The sequence below is a fragment of the Falco rusticolus genome, chromosome 8 (genome assembly GCF_015220075.1).
Source record: "Falco rusticolus isolate bFalRus1 chromosome 8, bFalRus1.pri, whole genome shotgun sequence".
NCBI lineage: Eukaryota > Metazoa > Chordata > Aves > Falconiformes > Falconidae > Falco > Falco rusticolus.
This window is the reverse complement of record NC_051194.1, coordinates 33,441,003-33,459,413: the sequence shown is the minus strand read 5'-3', so window position 1 is coordinate 33,459,413 and position 18,411 is coordinate 33,441,003. Positions and strand designations below refer to the sequence as shown.

General features: G+C 39.6%; 1 protein-coding gene across 9 annotated transcripts in view; it reads left to right on the top strand.

Annotated features, from left to right (window-relative positions):
• KALRN (kalirin RhoGEF kinase) overlaps positions 1-18,411 on the top strand; it is a 526,710-nt gene that overhangs the window by 337,481 nt on the left and 170,818 nt on the right. For 8 of the 9 annotated variants that reach the window (XR_005105961.1, XR_005105960.1, XM_037398618.1 and 5 more), the window contains exons 14-17: positions 2,314-2,509; positions 8,277-8,443; positions 14,568-14,687; positions 17,423-17,641. Coding sequence is in view for 7 of the 9 variants with exons in the window: in XM_037398618.1 (XP_037254515.1) it covers positions 2,314-2,509; positions 8,277-8,443; positions 14,568-14,687; positions 17,423-17,641 (702 nt within the window). In the remaining 2 variants the exon portion in view is untranslated. The remainder of the gene's footprint in view (positions 1-2,313; positions 2,510-8,276; positions 8,444-14,567; positions 14,688-17,422; positions 17,642-18,411) is intronic. The other variant, XM_037398615.1, reaches the window with a different exon arrangement.

Below are 18,411 nucleotides of genomic sequence, written 5' to 3'. Positions count from 1 at the left end.
TACAAATGCTTTTAGACATCTTCCTGAGTGCACATGCCTGAGAATGTTCACAAGAAATTCAGAAGTACTTTGTGAATCCTCACAAAATTTCAAATAATTACATTTTAGCAGCCTGACAATGCCATGAATTCAGACAATATTTTTAATAGCTCATAAAAAAGAAAATTCTTCTGAATTATTTATATTGCATGCCTTTCCATTAGAAGGAGCAGAAAGGGTTTTGCATTGAACTTTAAGTGTTGTCATGACTGTAGGAGCCTGCACTTACTCTAAATTCCTTCCTTTATAGTTTGAAACAAGGTCAAGACCACCCCATTTCTGATTACTGTTAGCTGAGGATTTGTCTCTAAATGTAAATGTATCTGGCAAAACCCTTCCCCAGCATCTACTTGGACCATTTCTCCATAACTGTTAAATCTGCCAGTAAGTCTCCATAGTCCAGCAACTCCAGCTATGATATGTGAATGAATCAGAGGCTGCTGGAGTCAGGAACAGGGCCAAAGAAACTGTAGAGATAAGCTATTATTTAAAGGTAATTGAGTGTAATGTGGAATGGAACAAGCTGAAGAAAAATAGAAGCTCCTCAGGATATCCCCACTCTGCCTCTCACCCTGAGGCTGAGGTTCCAGGTTCTTGGTTGAGAAATCTATTTTTCTGCTTTTCTCAAAAAAGAGCCTAAAGCCTGCTTTTTTTCTCCCCCTTCTGATGCAAAACTGTGGACTCCCATCCATTCTAATGTGAGAAGGGCTGAGAGCTGGTCCGTTTTAGTCGCCTACCTGTGCCTGCATTGGATATAATGTAAGTTTTTCAGAAAGGAAAATAGAATGGAATCTTTTAAATCTTAGCTACTTAGGAAGTTAAGCATCTTGCTGCACACAGGCACTGAAGAGCACTTTTAGTGAGAAGCAGAGAACTTTTCACTACATAATAATGTGCACAAGTGGGAATTTAGAGACCTAGTTTTAGCTCTTCTGAATCTAGCTATAAGGAATTGACCTATGAATCAGAATTAAGGCATTTATTTAATATTTTTAAATACTTTAAAAGAAATTGTGTTCTGCACAGTACTAGCCTATATGCATGATTTAATTCCCATTTCCCTTGTCCTTCCTCCCTCATTCATTGTCACTAGCACATTCCCTTTTTTTTTGTCTGCAGTAGCAGAATCTAGATTGAGGTGAGACTGTGCTCTTTGAGTAAAGGCTAGATCTTGCTTTAATTGAACAGCCAAAAAAGTGAAGGACTTTGATATCAGTTGGCTAGTTGTGGGCTAAAATATAAACCACAGAAGATACAGTAAACGGACTGCTAAAATCAACGGACTGCTAAAATCATCAGACTGCATGTTATAATCAGGAAACAGAGAAAGCAACGGAAGATTTTTCATGTTTCCATGAGTTATTGGCAGGTTATGTAGGTCTTTGGTTAGAGCCAGTACCATTCATGATTCTACTGGTGATTCACCTAGCCCTTGATTATGGTGCTTCTGTGCTGTGCTTTCCCCATCTGTAAAAGTGAATTATTTATATTCATCCCCCAGAGAAAGAAGTTATACAGGGCCTTGGGAACCCAAGTCAGACAGAAAGACAGCAGAAAGACCCTTATAAAAGACTCTAAGTCCCTGAAAGCACACAGCATAGGACTCATTGTACAACTGCAATCAGTGCTGTGGGGGTTAACTCACATATTCGTAATAAAATATTTGGTCTCATGTTGCTTTTTCTGTGAAGAGTGTGTAGATATGGTTTAAAATACATTATATCAATAATAATAATAATAATTCTGAAAATATATTAGTTATGCCTATTTTAGGGCTTACTGGAAGCTTATAATTTTGGTTCTATGAAGACAGAGTAAATATCTCCATTTGTAATATGGAACATAACAGTGTGTTGCAAAATGTTTTTAGAAACTTTCAGGCCATTTGGGGATTATGTGGTTGCAGGTATTACAAATTGTTCACAATTCTGTAAGCGTTACTTCATTTAAATTTGAATTTATTCAGAAATATTATCTCTGTCATCTATGTGAATATAATGGGTCTTCTTTTACAGTGCCCTTTGGAATGTGTAAGGGGAAAAGAAGGTGTCAGATTTATTGTTGGACTGATCATCTTTTCATGGATCCTCGCCTAAGCAAAATGTTAAGAGTGATCATTATGTGGGCAGGATCCAGAGTGTACTGAAGCTGTGGTTTGGAGGTTTCTGGATCAGAGCCAAAACATGAAGTAGTTTTGTGATCCAAACACAGTCTGAGAGTAAGACTTTTCAATTGATCTTTAGTGAATACAGTGTCTGTGTTCTGCCCATGTAGGTTACAGCAGAGTTAGATGCCTGGAATGAAGATCTGCTGAGACAAATGAATGATTTCAATACTGAAGACCTCACTCTGGCTGAGCAGCGTTTGCAACGTCACACAGAGCGAAAGTTGGCCATGAACAACATGACCTTTGAAGTCATCCAGCAAGGGCAAGATTTACACCAATACATCATGGAGGTCCAAGCTTCAGGTAAGCAGAACAGTTTGATCTCTTTTTCACATGAGGAAAAAAAAAAAAACAACCCAAGAAACACCCAACCCCCCCCAAAATGCATATCAAACAAAAATACCCCAATATGTACCAAATGCATCAGCTTTTAACGTAAGTATGGGCAATACCCGTCTCTCTGCTCCCAGAACTGTTCCACGAGTTTGGAGAATTCTTTGATTCAGGATTATGTTTCCAAAAATGCTGCTTCTTTGAGTCTGAGATTCATTGAAGAAATAAACCTGACTTTCAGGTTTCATTCAGAAAGTTTCACAGCTGCAGGATGGAGTTTGTGATCAGTTCCAAAGTGGATAGAGGTGGGGAGGGCAAGAGAAGTTACCCTGGTACGTCCTTGTCCTTGCACCAGCTCAGAAACAAGCACTGAAGGAAACCGTGACTTACAAATACTTGAGCTGGCCAGTCAGAACTCAGGTCTGGATGAAGTCCAGTCATTCTAGACTCCTAAGCTTGTTAACCTTTCTGCAACTAGACTTTATTGAGAAGCAGACTGACCAGATGTGCTGGCTTCATTCTCTGCAGACGAGTACCTTTCACCTATGCCTCATTTCAGGGTGCAGACATGCCCTAGGGAGAGAGACAAGTGGGAGGGGAGAAAGAATCTAGTTATTCCAGAGCCCTCTGGGAAAGAATCCAAATATGGGAGCCTAGAAGCCAGCCATGAAATGGAACTCTTGTTTCCAGATGGCTCTAATTGGAATTATTTTGTATAAAAAGGGAATATGATAAACCATACTGAAATTTTCCTTTTTAGTGTGCACTTGAAAGTGAAAGGTAGTAACTTGATGTAAAAAAAGAACCTTCTGCACATGCTCTTAAATGACAGACCTGATTCATGTTGATAGGGAATGTGTCTGATACTTTTACTCTGCTGCTCAGCAGTGGGATCCTATTTCTAAGACATCCCATGAGTCAGGATTTTTTTATCATTGCATTTTGCATTTCGAAAAAGAATATCATAATTCAGATTAGTCACTGTGTAAAGTCCAGAATTGAATGTTACTTCTAAAGTGGTTTAATCTTCTTAAATGTCTGGAAAGAGTGCAAAGAGAGAGCAATTCCTGTTCTTTCCCTCCCAATCTGCACTTTCAAAGTAAAAAATATTTTTATGGTTTTATTTTTTGGCAAACATCTTACCTCTGGGCACCCACCTTTAAAAAAATCTGGCAGTATTCAGCCTGATTTGGCAAGCTGCACTCAACAGAGGCTTAAGGACTGCTACGAGCGTATGTTGTGAACTAGACAATCCGGTGCATTGTATGAACCATGTGTGCAAGCTTCTATGAGATCTGCCCACGCTACGCCTAGTCCTAAGCTTCAGCACCCTTGCTGTCTGGGATAGAAAACTTGTCCTAATACATCAATTAAGATGCTTGGGTTCTGGGTTTTTTGTTTGTTGTGCTTTGTTTTTCTGTTGTTGTTTGTTTTTTTCTCTTTTTATCCTGGAAGAATCTTAATGTGAGTAGGGATCCATGGGAGGTAAAGAATATGATCCGGAACAACACAGTCAGGAGTCTCAGTGACTGATTTTTAGGGGGGAAAAAAAAATAATCTGTGTTTGTCAAGAAATTAGAAACAACAACTTTTCGACTGTAGACTGACGATTAGCCACTAAATGAAATTACTTTTAAAATGTTTTTAACCAGATTATCCTAGATCACTTCCTATGAAGCCTACTCAATAAAAATCTATTGCTCCCAAAGGCAAGGAAGCAGAAGCCTCAGGGGGTTGTAGAATAACTGTAGTTAATCAAAGGTAATGGTCATGTCTGCCATGCATGGAATGCTAAATGCTGTGAGAATGGCAAAATAAGGGAGAGAGATTGCTCTTGGGAGCCTACTGTTTCTTATTTCAATAAAGGACAGTTATACTTCATAAAAAATTCATTTAATTTTACTCCCTCTTCCTGAATCCTATATCATAGTCATTCGTTGCATAAGTTAGGGGATGATTGTTCTTACTGCCAGAGCTGCAAACTTGCAGGGGTTCTGGGAAATCAGCTGCTATTGCTGCCTCCTATTGTACAGTGTCACCGCTGCTACTATCAAAACTCAGCTGTAACCATACAAGATAGCGCCAGAAAAAATGTGATTTGTCAGGGACATTCTACATAACCAGCCACTCTTAAATGACCAAGTTTTTTCCCTTCCCTATAATTCTCTTTGAGCTTTATTCTTTTTGTCATGTCACACAGGAAACTGATTCAATTTTGATCACCCTGGTGTTTGGCTTGGAGGTCTGTAAGCTAGTAAGTCTGTCAGATAAGATTACACCCAGGTTTTTCCGTGCATGATGCCTTTTTTACTTGGAAAGCTTGTGTAGGTAGAAAAAGGAGGTTTTGGACATTGTCCCATGATTTTTGTATGTCCAATGCAAATTTGGAGCCATGATTCTTACCAGGCTGTGGAGTGTCTGGAAATCCCTGTGAACTTTGTCATGTTAGTACAATAAATCCAGAGTTCCTGTGATGCACCGTATCAGACTGTGCAGATATTCAAGGAATCCATGCATGCAAGGCATCTATGCAAGTCCAGTATTTCCAAAGCTTCGTACAGCTCAGAGTTATGTTCCTGTAATTCCTTCCACTACTTTAGCACATGTGCATGAGCCTGCTTTGGGTTAGCCTGTTTTCATCATCAGAGTAATTATTCTTCAAAGAAATTTATGTTTTCAGTAGGGGATATGCAAGAACTGGAAGTCATGTCGTGTTTTCTGAAATTTTGCAGTACTTTCAAATTGTCTTTCTGTCTCACTAAGATCCATGTCCTTCGGGAAACGTTTGCATTGTTTTTAAAGGCATTCTAAATTGTTATGACAGTATTGTCAAGAAGACTAGGCTTTTTAATAAGCCAGTAGTTTTTATTTCAATGAACCTGTCTCTTATTTTTCCAGTTTGATTGTAGCTCTGCTGCTGATAGCAAAGGCAAATATTCTCAAAAATGGGTTTTGATTTTTGGGTTTCTAACTTGATATGTTGAAGGGGCCTGGTGTTTCCAGAGGTGGCAGCTTGAACATTTCTGAGAAGTCCGTTTCCTACGGGAAGTTTAGGATCATAATTCAGCAGTGATTTAACGTCTTGACCTAAGCAGCAGTGATGGTGCATTCGTGCAATTCATTAGCATACACATCCTAGTCATTCTGCTTCTAGGTACTAAAAGTAGTTACACTCTAATAGTTGATTAATTGATTGCACAAATTTATTTGATTATTAAAAGTCCATTTGCATTGTCGGTATCATTGTAATAATGGGCACCACAGTTAGGAGTTGCTCTTGGTTGACAGAGCTACCTCTTTATATCTTAGAAGAAAATTGTGTAAGTCAAGCCTGAAATTCTCTGCAAAGCTGATGTTGGGGAAATTTATACAGTCCCTACCTGTTACAGGGAAAATTCAAAGCCATTTTGTTTCCTGGTCGTCAAACTAACATCATTCACAGCTTCTCTCAGCATTGCATGGCTGAAAAGGGAAATGCAAATCTTTTTCATCTTGTTTGTGATGTCATTTATAGTTAGTTATAGCTATAGTTTATGTTGCAAGGAATAGGACAGGAAGCTTTCCTGCCACAGGTTTTTAATATTTTATCCTAACAACAGGTTCAAAACAGCTTTGTACAGGTCAAAAAAGCAATACCCCTTCCTTACACTGAAAAGTGTCTCATACTACAAATAGCTCAGGTGTAACTAATGTATGTTTTGTAGGATGCCAGTTAGTGTGGCTTGGTACTCTTTCCTGTAATATATTGTTAAAAACATTTTCATTTCATTATCCTTCACTTGAAATCTGCTGCACTGGTTAAGACATTAAAAGAAAATGGCAACTAAGTTTGTTTTATCAGAAAATCAGCTGTGCTTTTCTATCAAAAGTCAATGTAAAGATAATATGTATGAAATTATTCTGAAAACAAGGCTTTCTATTTTGCAAACCAATCATTGAGAAGAATAAGTGCTCTCACTGCATGCACTGGCACTGTGGAATAAAACTGCGTGACATATGACAAGCAAGAAAGGGCAGATCATTCATCACAGGGAGTGCAGGCTGACCTTGGATAGCATCCCAGGCAGTTCCCTGGTTGCTGCTGATGAGTTAGCACAATCAAAACCATACCAGCTGAGTGTGCATGAAGGAAAACTGTGCATTTAATATCAAATAGGTGTGGTGAAGTCAAGCATACAAAAAGCCATCATGTCCTGAACATACAGAACCATATGCAGGCTAATTGTAGCAACAAGACCTGATGTCTGGCAATTGAAAGGAACTTCACTCCCCGGAACAGAAACATATATTAAATTTCCAGTTCTAAATGGGAAGCCAGGGGCTATTCTACTTTATTTGGTAATGAAGAAACTGTTTTGTTTTGGCCAGGAAAGCGAATAAGCCAATCGCTTGCATTCCCTTGTGCTTTTTCTGATAAAACCAGAACCCAGGAAAAAGAGTATAGGGTCAGTCATAAGGTCATCTTTATTTTGTGTACTGTCCTCTGTAGATACAGCTGTGAGAAGGAATGAAAGTCATGAGCCTCTGAGGAGGATAAAGGGGGAAGAAAAGACATTTTCTAAATGGGTTTTAAAAATAGTATCCAAACATTTTGTACAGCAGCTACTAATTAACACATTTCTTTTTTAATGTCCTATTATTCCATGAAATCAAATGGCTTTGGAGAAAAGTATAGTGTTGTCTCAGCATTACTGCAATCTGATTATTTTTATATGAGGTTCCTGATCCTCCCTGTATTGAGGCCAATGAAAAAAATTCCAGTAGACCTCAATAAGGGAAGAGTCAGGTCTTTATTATTTTATAATCACAGGGATTGCAGTAACATGGGATGACATCATATTTCCTGCAGGCCAGACTCTCACAATTACCCTGGTAATGTACCCAGCAATGCTATCGCACCAGTGTAATAAAGAAGGAAGATGTGAAGCTCTGCATTGTATTTCATGTAACCACTACACACAAGGGTTGTAGGGTTGTAATAAAATTCAGGAGGTAGAAAGGGACTCAGGAGGTCTCTGTTACAACCTCCTGATCAAGTCAGGGTCAGCTATGAAATCAGACCAGGTCACTCAGGGATTTATCAATTTCATGCAGGATGCAAGGAGGTGGAAATGTGGTAGTAAGCCACCATCTCCCTCTGCTATGTGAGGGCTGGATGAAAGTCAGTCTGTGGAATAATTCTGAATGAACTATAGGCTGGTTTAAACTAGGCTGTTGTTAATGATCCTCTGAAAGTGCCCAGATGGAAAAAAGAATTACATTATGGAGTTCAACACACTTGTAGCACTACTGTAGACCTGGCAACCAGAGATTACTTCCCCTATTTCATTTTTCTATTTTCTTCCTCATCTTTTCTATTCTAAGTTCTCTTCAACATGCATTTCTAAAGTATAAGTTAATTAATTACTGTAAGAAAGGGAGGGGTTTTCTGTCTTTTTTTTTTTTTTTTAAATGTTCATGCGAGTTTTTGAGCAAGGCTGTGGTGTTAAATCATGTCCTACTAGCCAGATGCTGATGGGTGAGATGAGCAGTGATCACCAGAGAACCACTACCTTGTAGAAAGCTTTAGTGACGCAGAACAGGAAACTCAAATATTACATGTGAGAGAGTTTAGTAAGAAAGAATTACTCAGAGTTGCAAATCAATGTGTTAGGTGGCAAAAAAGTCTGAAGCTTACATTTGTGCAATAACTGAAATTTCAAATAAATGCAATGATCTTTCTCTCTGCATGTTTCAGGCATTGAGCTGATCTGTGAAAAAGACATTGATCTTGCAACACAGGTTCAAGAACTGCTGGAATTCCTTCATGAGAAACAACATGAACTGGAGCTTAACGCTGACCAAACTCACAAGAGGTTAGAGCAGTGCCTACAACTCCGGCACCTACAGGCTGAAGTCAAGCAGGTGAGAATTTTTAACCACACATAAGGTTCTTAAATGGGTTTTCTGCCTTTACATACAAGCAAACGGCTAAACCAGCTTTTGCCAAGTCACATACCTTTAGGTGAACGATCTTAATCCCCATTTCCTTGACAGTACTTGATTTGCTGACAGGTTGCAGTGTGACCCATTACAAATAATGAAGGGCTCTGATCCCTCTAGTGTCGTATATTTGGTTTCATGAATAGTTATGGGAAGTCTGCACAGAACTGACGGTGTAACTTCTCAACTGCAAAAGCTGCCTCAATCTCCATGTGTTCTGGGAATAAAATGATTTGATTTGGGGTCCGTACTTTAGCTGTTGTGGAGAACTGGCCCAAAACAAAGGGTAACTGAGCTGTGAGGTCTAAGTATGACATTACAGCAGTTTCACCTTTTCATGTATTGAAACACATCTGTTTATCTGCAAGAATCTCTAACATCTTCTGGGTGAGATAAAAAAAATCTGTCCGCGGTCTCTAGATCATCGGACTTGTTTAGTCATCTTAGTATTGTTACAGTGCCTTTCTTCCAGATCTCAACCTAGCGTAAGCAATTGTGTTCTGCCTCCCTAGGTTTCCCCTGATGTTTAATTTGGATGCCTCAAATCTCTTTGTTGTCCTTTGCTACACAGGATAGTGCTACACAGGATAGTGCTACACATCCTGCTTCCTAATCCATAGGTGGCTTCACACTTCAGTGTATGTCTGGATTTCAATGGAATGGTTTTGGTTTCATTAGGAAAACCAGGAACACTTTTCCAGACACCTGGAATACTCAGGTTTCCATTTTACCAATACAAATGGGGTGGGGATGGGGGTTGGGGGGGGTGTCCAAATACTACAGGGTGTTCTTGAAAAAGGTTCGCTTCTTTGTTTACTAAAAGAAAAGAGAGGAAGAAAAAGAAAAAAAACAACCACAAATATACTGAGTGCTCAGTACACATGATCATAGTCATTCTTTTTTCAAAAGTGAATATTTGAGTGATGCTTTGTCTGAATTGTTTTATCATTGCTAGCAAAAAATTCTTCATTCTCAGACAACTCTCAGGCTAGAAGCTGGAAGCACCAACACGAGCGCATACATTTTCTTTCAAAGTCCACTTTGAAGTGAATGTTTTGCAACCCTAAATGAAAGTAGCATAGAACTCTCCTATTTTTTTATTTTGAAATGTAGTCATTTTGCATTTCTAATTATTGAAGGCCAGCTCCTCCTGAAGCTTCAGAGCTCTATAGAGTGCTTTGGCTTTCTTGTGAAAGAAAGAAAGAAAAAAAAAAAAAAAGAGAGGCTGTGATATTTATGATCACCACCTTAATATGATTATGCTGTGTATCCTTTTTTCCATAGGTTCCCAAAGTTTTTTACACACTACTTAGCTAAGCCTGGAGATTTATGCAGTAGATTTATGATTAAATAGAGCCTTTCTAACTATGAAGAAAATAGAGAGGAGTAATATGTGTAGCAGAAATACTAAAATGCAGGTTATCGCTATCTGACCAAGTGTCACTAGCCCGCTTGTCCAGGGTGAAGTGTCAGCTGGTCAGCCCTGTGGCTGCTCCTGGAGCAGTACAGTGGCAGTGCAGCACTCTCTGCAGGTACCTGATGTTCCTTGCCTCATTATCAAATGTCTGCTGGGCCTTAACTGTTTTACAAAACAAAATCTAACTGAAGGAAATGGTTATAGGAATGGACTATCTAGTACTTACTGTGAGAGAACAGCTGCTTTGAATTAGTATTTCCTTAATGGAGCTTGAGACCATCAGAGCCTTCATTACTATGTGACCTCTCAGCAAACCAGTAGTGAAGAAACATTTTATTTGTTCAGCTGAATGGTAGGGGCTCCCTTGCTTATTAACCTATAAATTACCATAGCTACAGTTTCCCTTAGAAAGAGGCAAGTTAAAATATATCTGTGCCCTATCTATTTGGTTTCCTGTAGATGAGTCATATTCCCAACCATTTAGTGAAATTGGGAAATATATTGATTTTGGCTTGTAGTTCATCACCAGTCTGGGCCAGATTTCCTTCACTTTCATTTTAGTGCATCTGAGATGACGGATGATCTCATTATGAAATTGCTTTCACTCTTGTGAATCAGTTGAGGTGTGGTTGCCACAAGACACCTACTGTAGCTGTGGTTAAGTTCTGCTGACTTCATAAAATTGGTCAAGGCTGCTACGTGTACATGTGGTTGCATTTTGATATAGTGGCTCATGGAAATACAAAGTCTTTTAGCTGTCTCTATCTATTTAAGTCTCATTTACCAGGGATTTCTGCTTTATATCATATGCACCAAAGGTTCAAATGCCAAGACAATGGGTCGAAGTCTAGGGCCATTCAAGTGGAACAATTCCAGATGAGATGTTCTGTGGACTGCTTTAGAGGGGAAATAGTATAGATCAATGATTCACAAACTTTTTTTATTAAGAAAGCTCCTGCCCAAGACTGATTTCCTCTCATTTGGATCACAGTCATTTCTGTCAGAAACTACAGAGCTTGGATTGCTTACATGAAGGTAATAACAGAATAGAGTTGTGGAGACAATTTAAAAAAACAAAGTCTCTAAATGCTGTACTTGCAGCTGTTTGGCTTCCCTATCCCCTTATTTTATCCTTGTATGTTTTATTTCTCTTTGTGGTAAGTGTTCAACTTGACCTAATTTACTCCCAGATATTCTCACAGTGTCCCATTACACTTACTTTCTAGGTTGGTTTAAAGTGTTTCCTTTTTGTGTGCTTGTTGTCCATCCACTTTTGCCATTTGGCATTAGATTTGCTTTCAGGTGAATTTGCCCAAAGGATGCTGGGAATAGTCACTTGAGAGACACTGAATACTTTTGGTTTTTTCCCCATCTAATGTCACAGGAAGCCTGGAAACCTAAATTTGCCAGAAAGTGCCCTTGCTGGTGGTTGTGGCAGTAAGACCCTCTCAAAGAAGCTGCAAAGGGTCCAGGGATGTGAAAGATTCACTTGCATTGTTTTTGCCTTTTAAACTTAAAAACTGTTTCCGACATAACTTGATGGGTATCATTAGCAAGGCCTTAAGTCTTTTTTAGAAACATCAGGGAAGGTATTCTGACCAAACTACACCAGCAGACACAAACACCATGTGACATAGAGCTCTCCTTTCTTAAGAAAGGCTGCACAAGGGGTGCTTCATTTTTTTAATTTTTCCTGTAACATCTGATTCTGTGCTCAGTGAAAAGTTTCAGACAAAGTTTCAGGGTGTGAATTTTAGAAGAATTTGGTACTATTATTTAATTACATAGGAGCCATATACAGAACCGTAGCCTGTTTAAAGCAAATTGGAGTCAAAAGTGTGAGTTGTTTCAGAACTGTGGTGGTTGCCACGTTAGACAACTCATGCCTTGCAGTGAAATTGTTCTCCAGTGGCAAGTGGCTTTTCTCTAACATGCTGTCAGTGTGTTTCTGCTCCTCTGTTATAAAAAAAAATAAATAAAATAGTTCGACTTTTTAAAAGAGTCTTTGGAGATTTTTTTTAGCTCCAGAATTGTTTAATCACAGCTTCTACAAAGTTGATAACATCTGTAATTTGTAGGAAATGTCTGTTTAAAGCCATCTTTTGCTGTTGGCTTGTCTGTACATTGCCAGATAATGGTGAATCCATTAATATAGGAAATGATCAGAGAAGTGTCTTGGTGCTGTATTAGCAGCTTCTGTACATACTTTAATAAAAAGGTATTAAGCACCATATAAATAGGAGTCAGTTTGTGAGCACATCTTGTACACCAGATAGAAATGTGTAAATGCTCTCTTACAACCATTTCATAGTCTACTTCCAAAGTAGTAATACAATGAAAGGCTCTGCAGATGACTGGTTTTTGCACTTAGACTTAAGAAGCTTTGGATATGCCATGGAAATATTTTCTTACTGTAAACAACACAAACACAAAAGAAGAAAGGGAGAAAAAAACCTAAAAGAACATTACTGTGGAAAAAGCTGATGCAATCCCAGATGAGACCCTGACATTTAAGTGTTGACTTCCGGCAGTAGAATGGGGTCATCATTGAAGTTCTTCCAAGCAACATTTGCTTGTGCTTGGGTGCTCACTGGGCCTGGAAGGGGGAGTGTCGGAGCCTCACAGTGAGGGTCTAAACCCACGCTCCGGGGGACGGAGGGAGGGGCACAACTCAGGGATGGCAGCAGCCTTGGTCAAGAAGAGTGCTGCAGGCATTACTGACAAGACGTAGTCCATCAAAGCCTGACCTGAACTGCTTTAGCCTGAATGTTTTTGTGTCAAGAAGACAGTCGTAGAGAGGAACGCACACATATAATTAACACTAGAGGAAACCTGGCTGATTTCAGTTGTGTGGTACCTCTTCCTCCTTACTCAACTGTGTTGCCTATTAGCTTTTCACTAATCAAGTTGCCTGGTTTTAAGACTGAGGTTTCCACTGATTCTTTTTATTATTTAGAGACTCAGATATTTGTATGAAATGTGTCAAAACCTTTGTGGCAGGTTTTGAAAATTTCAGCTCAAATGAAAGTAGTTCCAGAGGACCCTGTCATGCCCTGATTGTATTGTTTAAAGAGGAAAAAAAAAAAAAAAAAAAAAAAGAAGAAAAGCTGCTACATTTTGAGCATACATACTCAGTATTTTCTACGCTATAAATGGCCCAAGCCAGGATAGCTATCGTGGTATATAAAACATAAAAGCATATCTTGCTTTATGATGTCCTCACTTCAAGTCTTTCCCAGATACCGCGGTCCTTTGGTTAACTTCAGCTTTTGGTACCGTGTGGTCAGTAATAATATAGGTTTCTTGTCTGATGGATTATAGAAAATGCCAGCCAAAAAAAATTGCCATATGATAACCTGATTTCTTTTCCTTTAAATCTTTGTTGCATTTCCCACAGGAACAATAACACCTGCTGATGAAAGAAAGAAAGCTGACAAATGAAATCTTCCACACTGTTGTACTGAGCAGAATGTAATTTTCTACAAATTAGGGTCAGCTACATGTGTGGATGACTCCTCTTTCTTTCTCCTAAGAAAAATTCATTTTCCTACCCTACAGGGAACTGAATGGCTGTAACTAGGGTGATACATGATGTAGGGATAAAAACCAAAACAACAGAAAATCCCTATATGTTTCAGGCAATTTAATGGATCACTTGGTGAAAATGATGGCACAAAAGGGAAATTACTATGTAGAATATTGCAGCAAAGTCAGTTTTGGAGCTTTGTAAATCACAAGCTAAATTTAGGGCAGTGGTTGGGCAGTTAAGATTTCCTGTGCATCTGTGAATTGAATTCAGCAACTTTCTGGCTTTCTGGAATAATTTGACACCTACACAGGTAGAAAATAGGCTTTGAGGCAACACAGCAAAGAACTTGCACGTGTGTTCTGGGTGCTGATTTTCCAAACACGTGTATTAAAATAGCAGAAAATGTTGCTGCTTAGATGAATATGTACGAGCCTGATAGGTTAATTATGTGTATTTAGGGTTTGATTCTGCAGTCATTACAGCATGGATTGCATGTCTACAAATAATATGAATATCCCTGAAATAAAGCGTCTTGACTAAATATAAAATGCAAGACCTGGGTTTTCTTCCTAGCTCTGCATGCAGGTGGAAACTCCAACTGCATCTTAACTCCATGTCACATGAAACCAGTTGTGTCTTTTCCCTCCTCACTCCTAAACTCTGACTTTTGTGTGAAAAACACAGGCAGAAAGGAGTTGTAAGGTCCATGATCCCACTTGGAAATTTGAAAAAGAGAGACATCTTTATGTTTAATTTCAAATCTCCCTCTTTATGCTCAGTGGTTTTGCCCTGGAGTATTTGCATAGGGGAACATTTATTTTTGTGATCAAACCTTGGAAATTAAAGCTGTTTGCTATATGAATATCCATGTAAATATTTGGGATTCTCCAAGCAGTAACTTCTTCAATAAGATCTTTGCCCTCTAAAAATTTATGTCATTAAGGCATTGTCCTAGGATTCCTTTCTGCTCACTGATTCAGCCTGAGACCACACTGGGTAAAGTGCCGTTTTGTTAGCCAGGCTGAAGCATTTACTGGTTGGCGACTACATAAACCTTTGCACTGAAACAACCTTTCCATAAACACATCATTTCTTTACAGGTCCTTGGCTGGATCAGGAATGGTGAATCAATGCTGAATGCAAGCCTCGTCAATGCAAGCTCCCTTTCTGAAGCTGAGCAGCTCCAGCGAGAGCATGAGCAGTTTCAGCTAGCCATAGAGGTAACACCAATAAGTTAACTTTGTTTCTCCTTTCCAGGCGAACAGCGTACAAAAGGTTATCTCTTGGGCATCAGTCGTGGCTTGCTTGAAGGAAGGGAAGGAATAAAAGCTTTAGAAAATAGCCTTATCATTAAACTCGTAATGCAGCCAGAGGTTAATAGTGAGATGAATTATTTATCGTTTGTGGCTAATTCTTCTGCTGTCAGATATCAGCCTTTCCATTCATGAAAATGACACGCATCTCCTGATAAATTATTTGGTAAAAAAATAAGATCAAAATTCACAAAGTGATCTGAAAATGGGAAAAGTTTGTGAAGTCAGTTTCCTCCCATGCCCATGATTTGCAGATTATTTCAGAGCATTCATTTATGAATATCTTTGTTACAGGATAATGCTTTCATGTAAAATCTTTGTTTCATTCAATTCTCCTTTTGTGAACAGCAGAAGAGACAGTCATTCAAAGTCACATTCTCAATTGCCTTTGAAGAAGAGGCAAGAGGGGTGAATTTTAAGACTTGCCTGTTAAACTGAGCTTTTGCTCCTACTTGACCTGGAGTAACACATCTTTGACCTGGTCCTTGAAAACTAATTGTGAGCCAACTCATTTGCCTCACTCACAGGTCTGGGACATGGCAGGAGTAATAGCATCTCCTCTGAGCTGCTTTCCTTTGAATGAGAAGGTAGTGGAGTGCTATGGACACCCCTGAGTAGGGCACTATGGGACTTACAGGCTCAGTACTTTATATATCTTTGTCATTGTGAACAAACCCTGCGCTCACAGGGTGTGTTCAGTCCATTGCTAGAAAGGGGGTCCGTTACTTTTTCCTATTCCTGCTTAACAAGGTGTATAACCTGCTTCCCAGATTATGCTAATTGTTAGCTTCCTACAGAGCAAAGAACAAGTTGGTAAATCTCTTTCTGGGGTTCATACATACTTAAAAATAACCAAAACTAAACCAGACTTTAAACTATGAAAATAAGATTTCCATAATGTAGGTTTGAAGAGATGCCTGATTTAGTGAGGGGAAACTATCTTTATGTCTTCTGGTAAACTTTAAATAAGTCAATATACATCACAGTGTTGCTAGTAAGTATAGAGTTTAAATCTCAGGTAATTACCTGTTTGGATCCAGCTCCACTCACACTAAGGAAGGAGCAGCTGTTGCAGCTCCGAAGGGAGAAGGAAGAAGTTTTCTATCAATTCTGTATGAGCTGGCTGGTACCAAGCTGGGCTGACCACATCTTGGCAGCCGTCACCAGACAGCAGTGGGGAACAAGACACCCGCTGACTGTGTTATTGCTGCCATTGGGGAAGTTGTTTTTTGGGGAAGAACACTGGGGAAGAATACACTTGTATTTGGTGGTAAATGCATATCACAGAGGGAGAAGGTTGCACCACAGTAAGAGGAAAATAAGTTTTCAAAGGAAGAAGATGCTAGGTTAAATATTTTAAGTGCTTAAAGCTCAATATGGAGAAGAGATCAACAAAGCACACAGGGCAGACTGTCCTCTAAAGGCATTCTAGATGTGGAATTGATTTTTCAGTTGAAATCCTTCAAAGTCTATTTAAAACAAGTGTTACAATTCTAACATCAGTAAAGCAGCTGGATATTAAATTTAACCAGTTGTTCTTGAACATCTTCCTAAACGTTTCTGCCAAGTGTTAATCCTTTTTTTTTGCTAATAGCTTTCTCTATATTGCATTATTCATCAGTGTGTTACCAGACGATTTCAAGCTTCTTTCCAGGTTCAAGGATTAGATCATAAAAGTATCACATGAGAATTTGTCAGCAGCAGTTACAAATGGGATGCAGAACAGAGGAGTCTTTGGGAGATTTCAGGGCTTCTGTTCAGAAGATTAAAATCAAATATTGGACTAAACCATGCCTGAATACAGTTACTCAGGAGGCTGTGAAGGGCTGGGGGCTATTTTCCTCTCAGGAACCCACAGAGGAAGGTGTAACTACCACTTGGTTACTCTGAGAGAAGCTGGTGTAGGCTGGGGAATAAGGCAGATAATTCAGTCCTGCTTGTAAAGTGGCTACTGACTAAATAGGAGAATGGTGGAGAAAATGGCTTGACTGCCCCCAGCTCTGCCCTTTAAGGTAGCACAGTGTATCTCCAATGTGATTGAACTGACTTTCAGAAATATGTCTTGTAGGGATTGATATTTGTGATATAGTTCATTCCATTTAGTAAGGCGTCTTCATATCTTCTGGGGTTGATGTTTTGTATACTGCAGACAGGAAAATTACACACATGAGTACAGCTGCTGATGCCAGCATACTGCCTGGCAAGAGTCAAATTAGGGTGATCAGGCCCTAAAGACCCTAAAGTTTGCCAACTCTGGTGTTTAGTTTTGTATCTGCAGGTTGTGTGGCATGCAGTCAGCGCTGAGTACAGGCTGGCTGGGAGCTCAGCACAACAGCTGCCCACATATGGGTTGTCAAAATGGATCCACTGGCAATCCCACCCAGGGCTGTTGCCCAAGCGGCAGTAGCTGACCAGTGAGCTAACCCATCTTAGCCAGCGCTTACTTTTCTCAAGCTTTAATAATGTTGCAAATGTGTGTGAATAATTTAAACTAAAATGCTTTGCAGAAAGTAACTGTTAACTGAAGATAACGCTCTGAAAATGTTTCACTCTCTTGCATCTTCATGCTCACACCTCGCTTCACCTTTCTACCATACATCTGGCACATCTATACAACCTCTCTTTCCTCCCCTCATACACAGTCCCTCTTTCATGCCACTTCCTTACAGAAGACACACCAGAGTGCCCTACAGGTCCAGCAGAAAGCTGAAGTGTTGCTACAGGCTGGGCATTATGATGCTGATGCTATCCGAGAGTGTGCTGAAAAGGTGGCCCTGCACTGGCAGCAGCTGATGCTGAAGATGGAGGACAGGCTCAAACTTGTCAATGCCTCAGTGGCCTTCTACAAAACTTCTGAGCAGGTGAGCTGAACAGTATCATATCTGTGCCATAGTGTATGACTGCTGCCTGGGATTTAGCTCCCAGTGTAGAGTGTGAAGAACTTGCTACTCACCAAGATCAGCGCAGAGTGTTGAACTGTTCCAAATGCCTGCTCTGCTAATACCACTAAGGAGCCATGCTCATTCTTCTCCCTTTTCCTTGAGTAATCCCAAAAGTAGAAAGTGTGTGGCTTCAGTCAGCCCTGCTTGCCCTTAAAAGCTGCCCTTTGTCTTTTTACATATGTTTTCAAGTCTTCATCCATGCATTAGGTGCATATAAACCTTTCTGTCACCTGAACAGGGCCAGTGTTGAGCCCTCACGTGACTCCCAGCTGGCAAACACTAATGTGAGTGCACTCCATGATGTAACAGTGCTGGCAGGTATGGGCTTTCTCCTCTGACCCTGAGTGCGGAGGGTCTTCTGCCAGCAAGGGATCTCACAGCACTGGCAAAATTAAGTGAAAAGACATTTGCTCCATTGGCATAGCAATGCTAAGCCACACATGGAAACCAAAGTTTGACGTAGTCAAAGTTGTTTCCTTGACAAGTATTGTAACAAAAAACCCCAAAACCAACCAAACAAAAAAAGGCAGCAGTTCGCAGTAACTTTCACCTTAAAAGTTTTCAATGAAGCAATGTAATTCTTGAAGTTTGGTTGTTTCAATTGTCCCCTGTCCAACAGGAAGAATTTCTGAAATCCCACCATTTTTGTTTCAAGTTCTCATGATATCAGAGTTAATTTTGAGGAATAG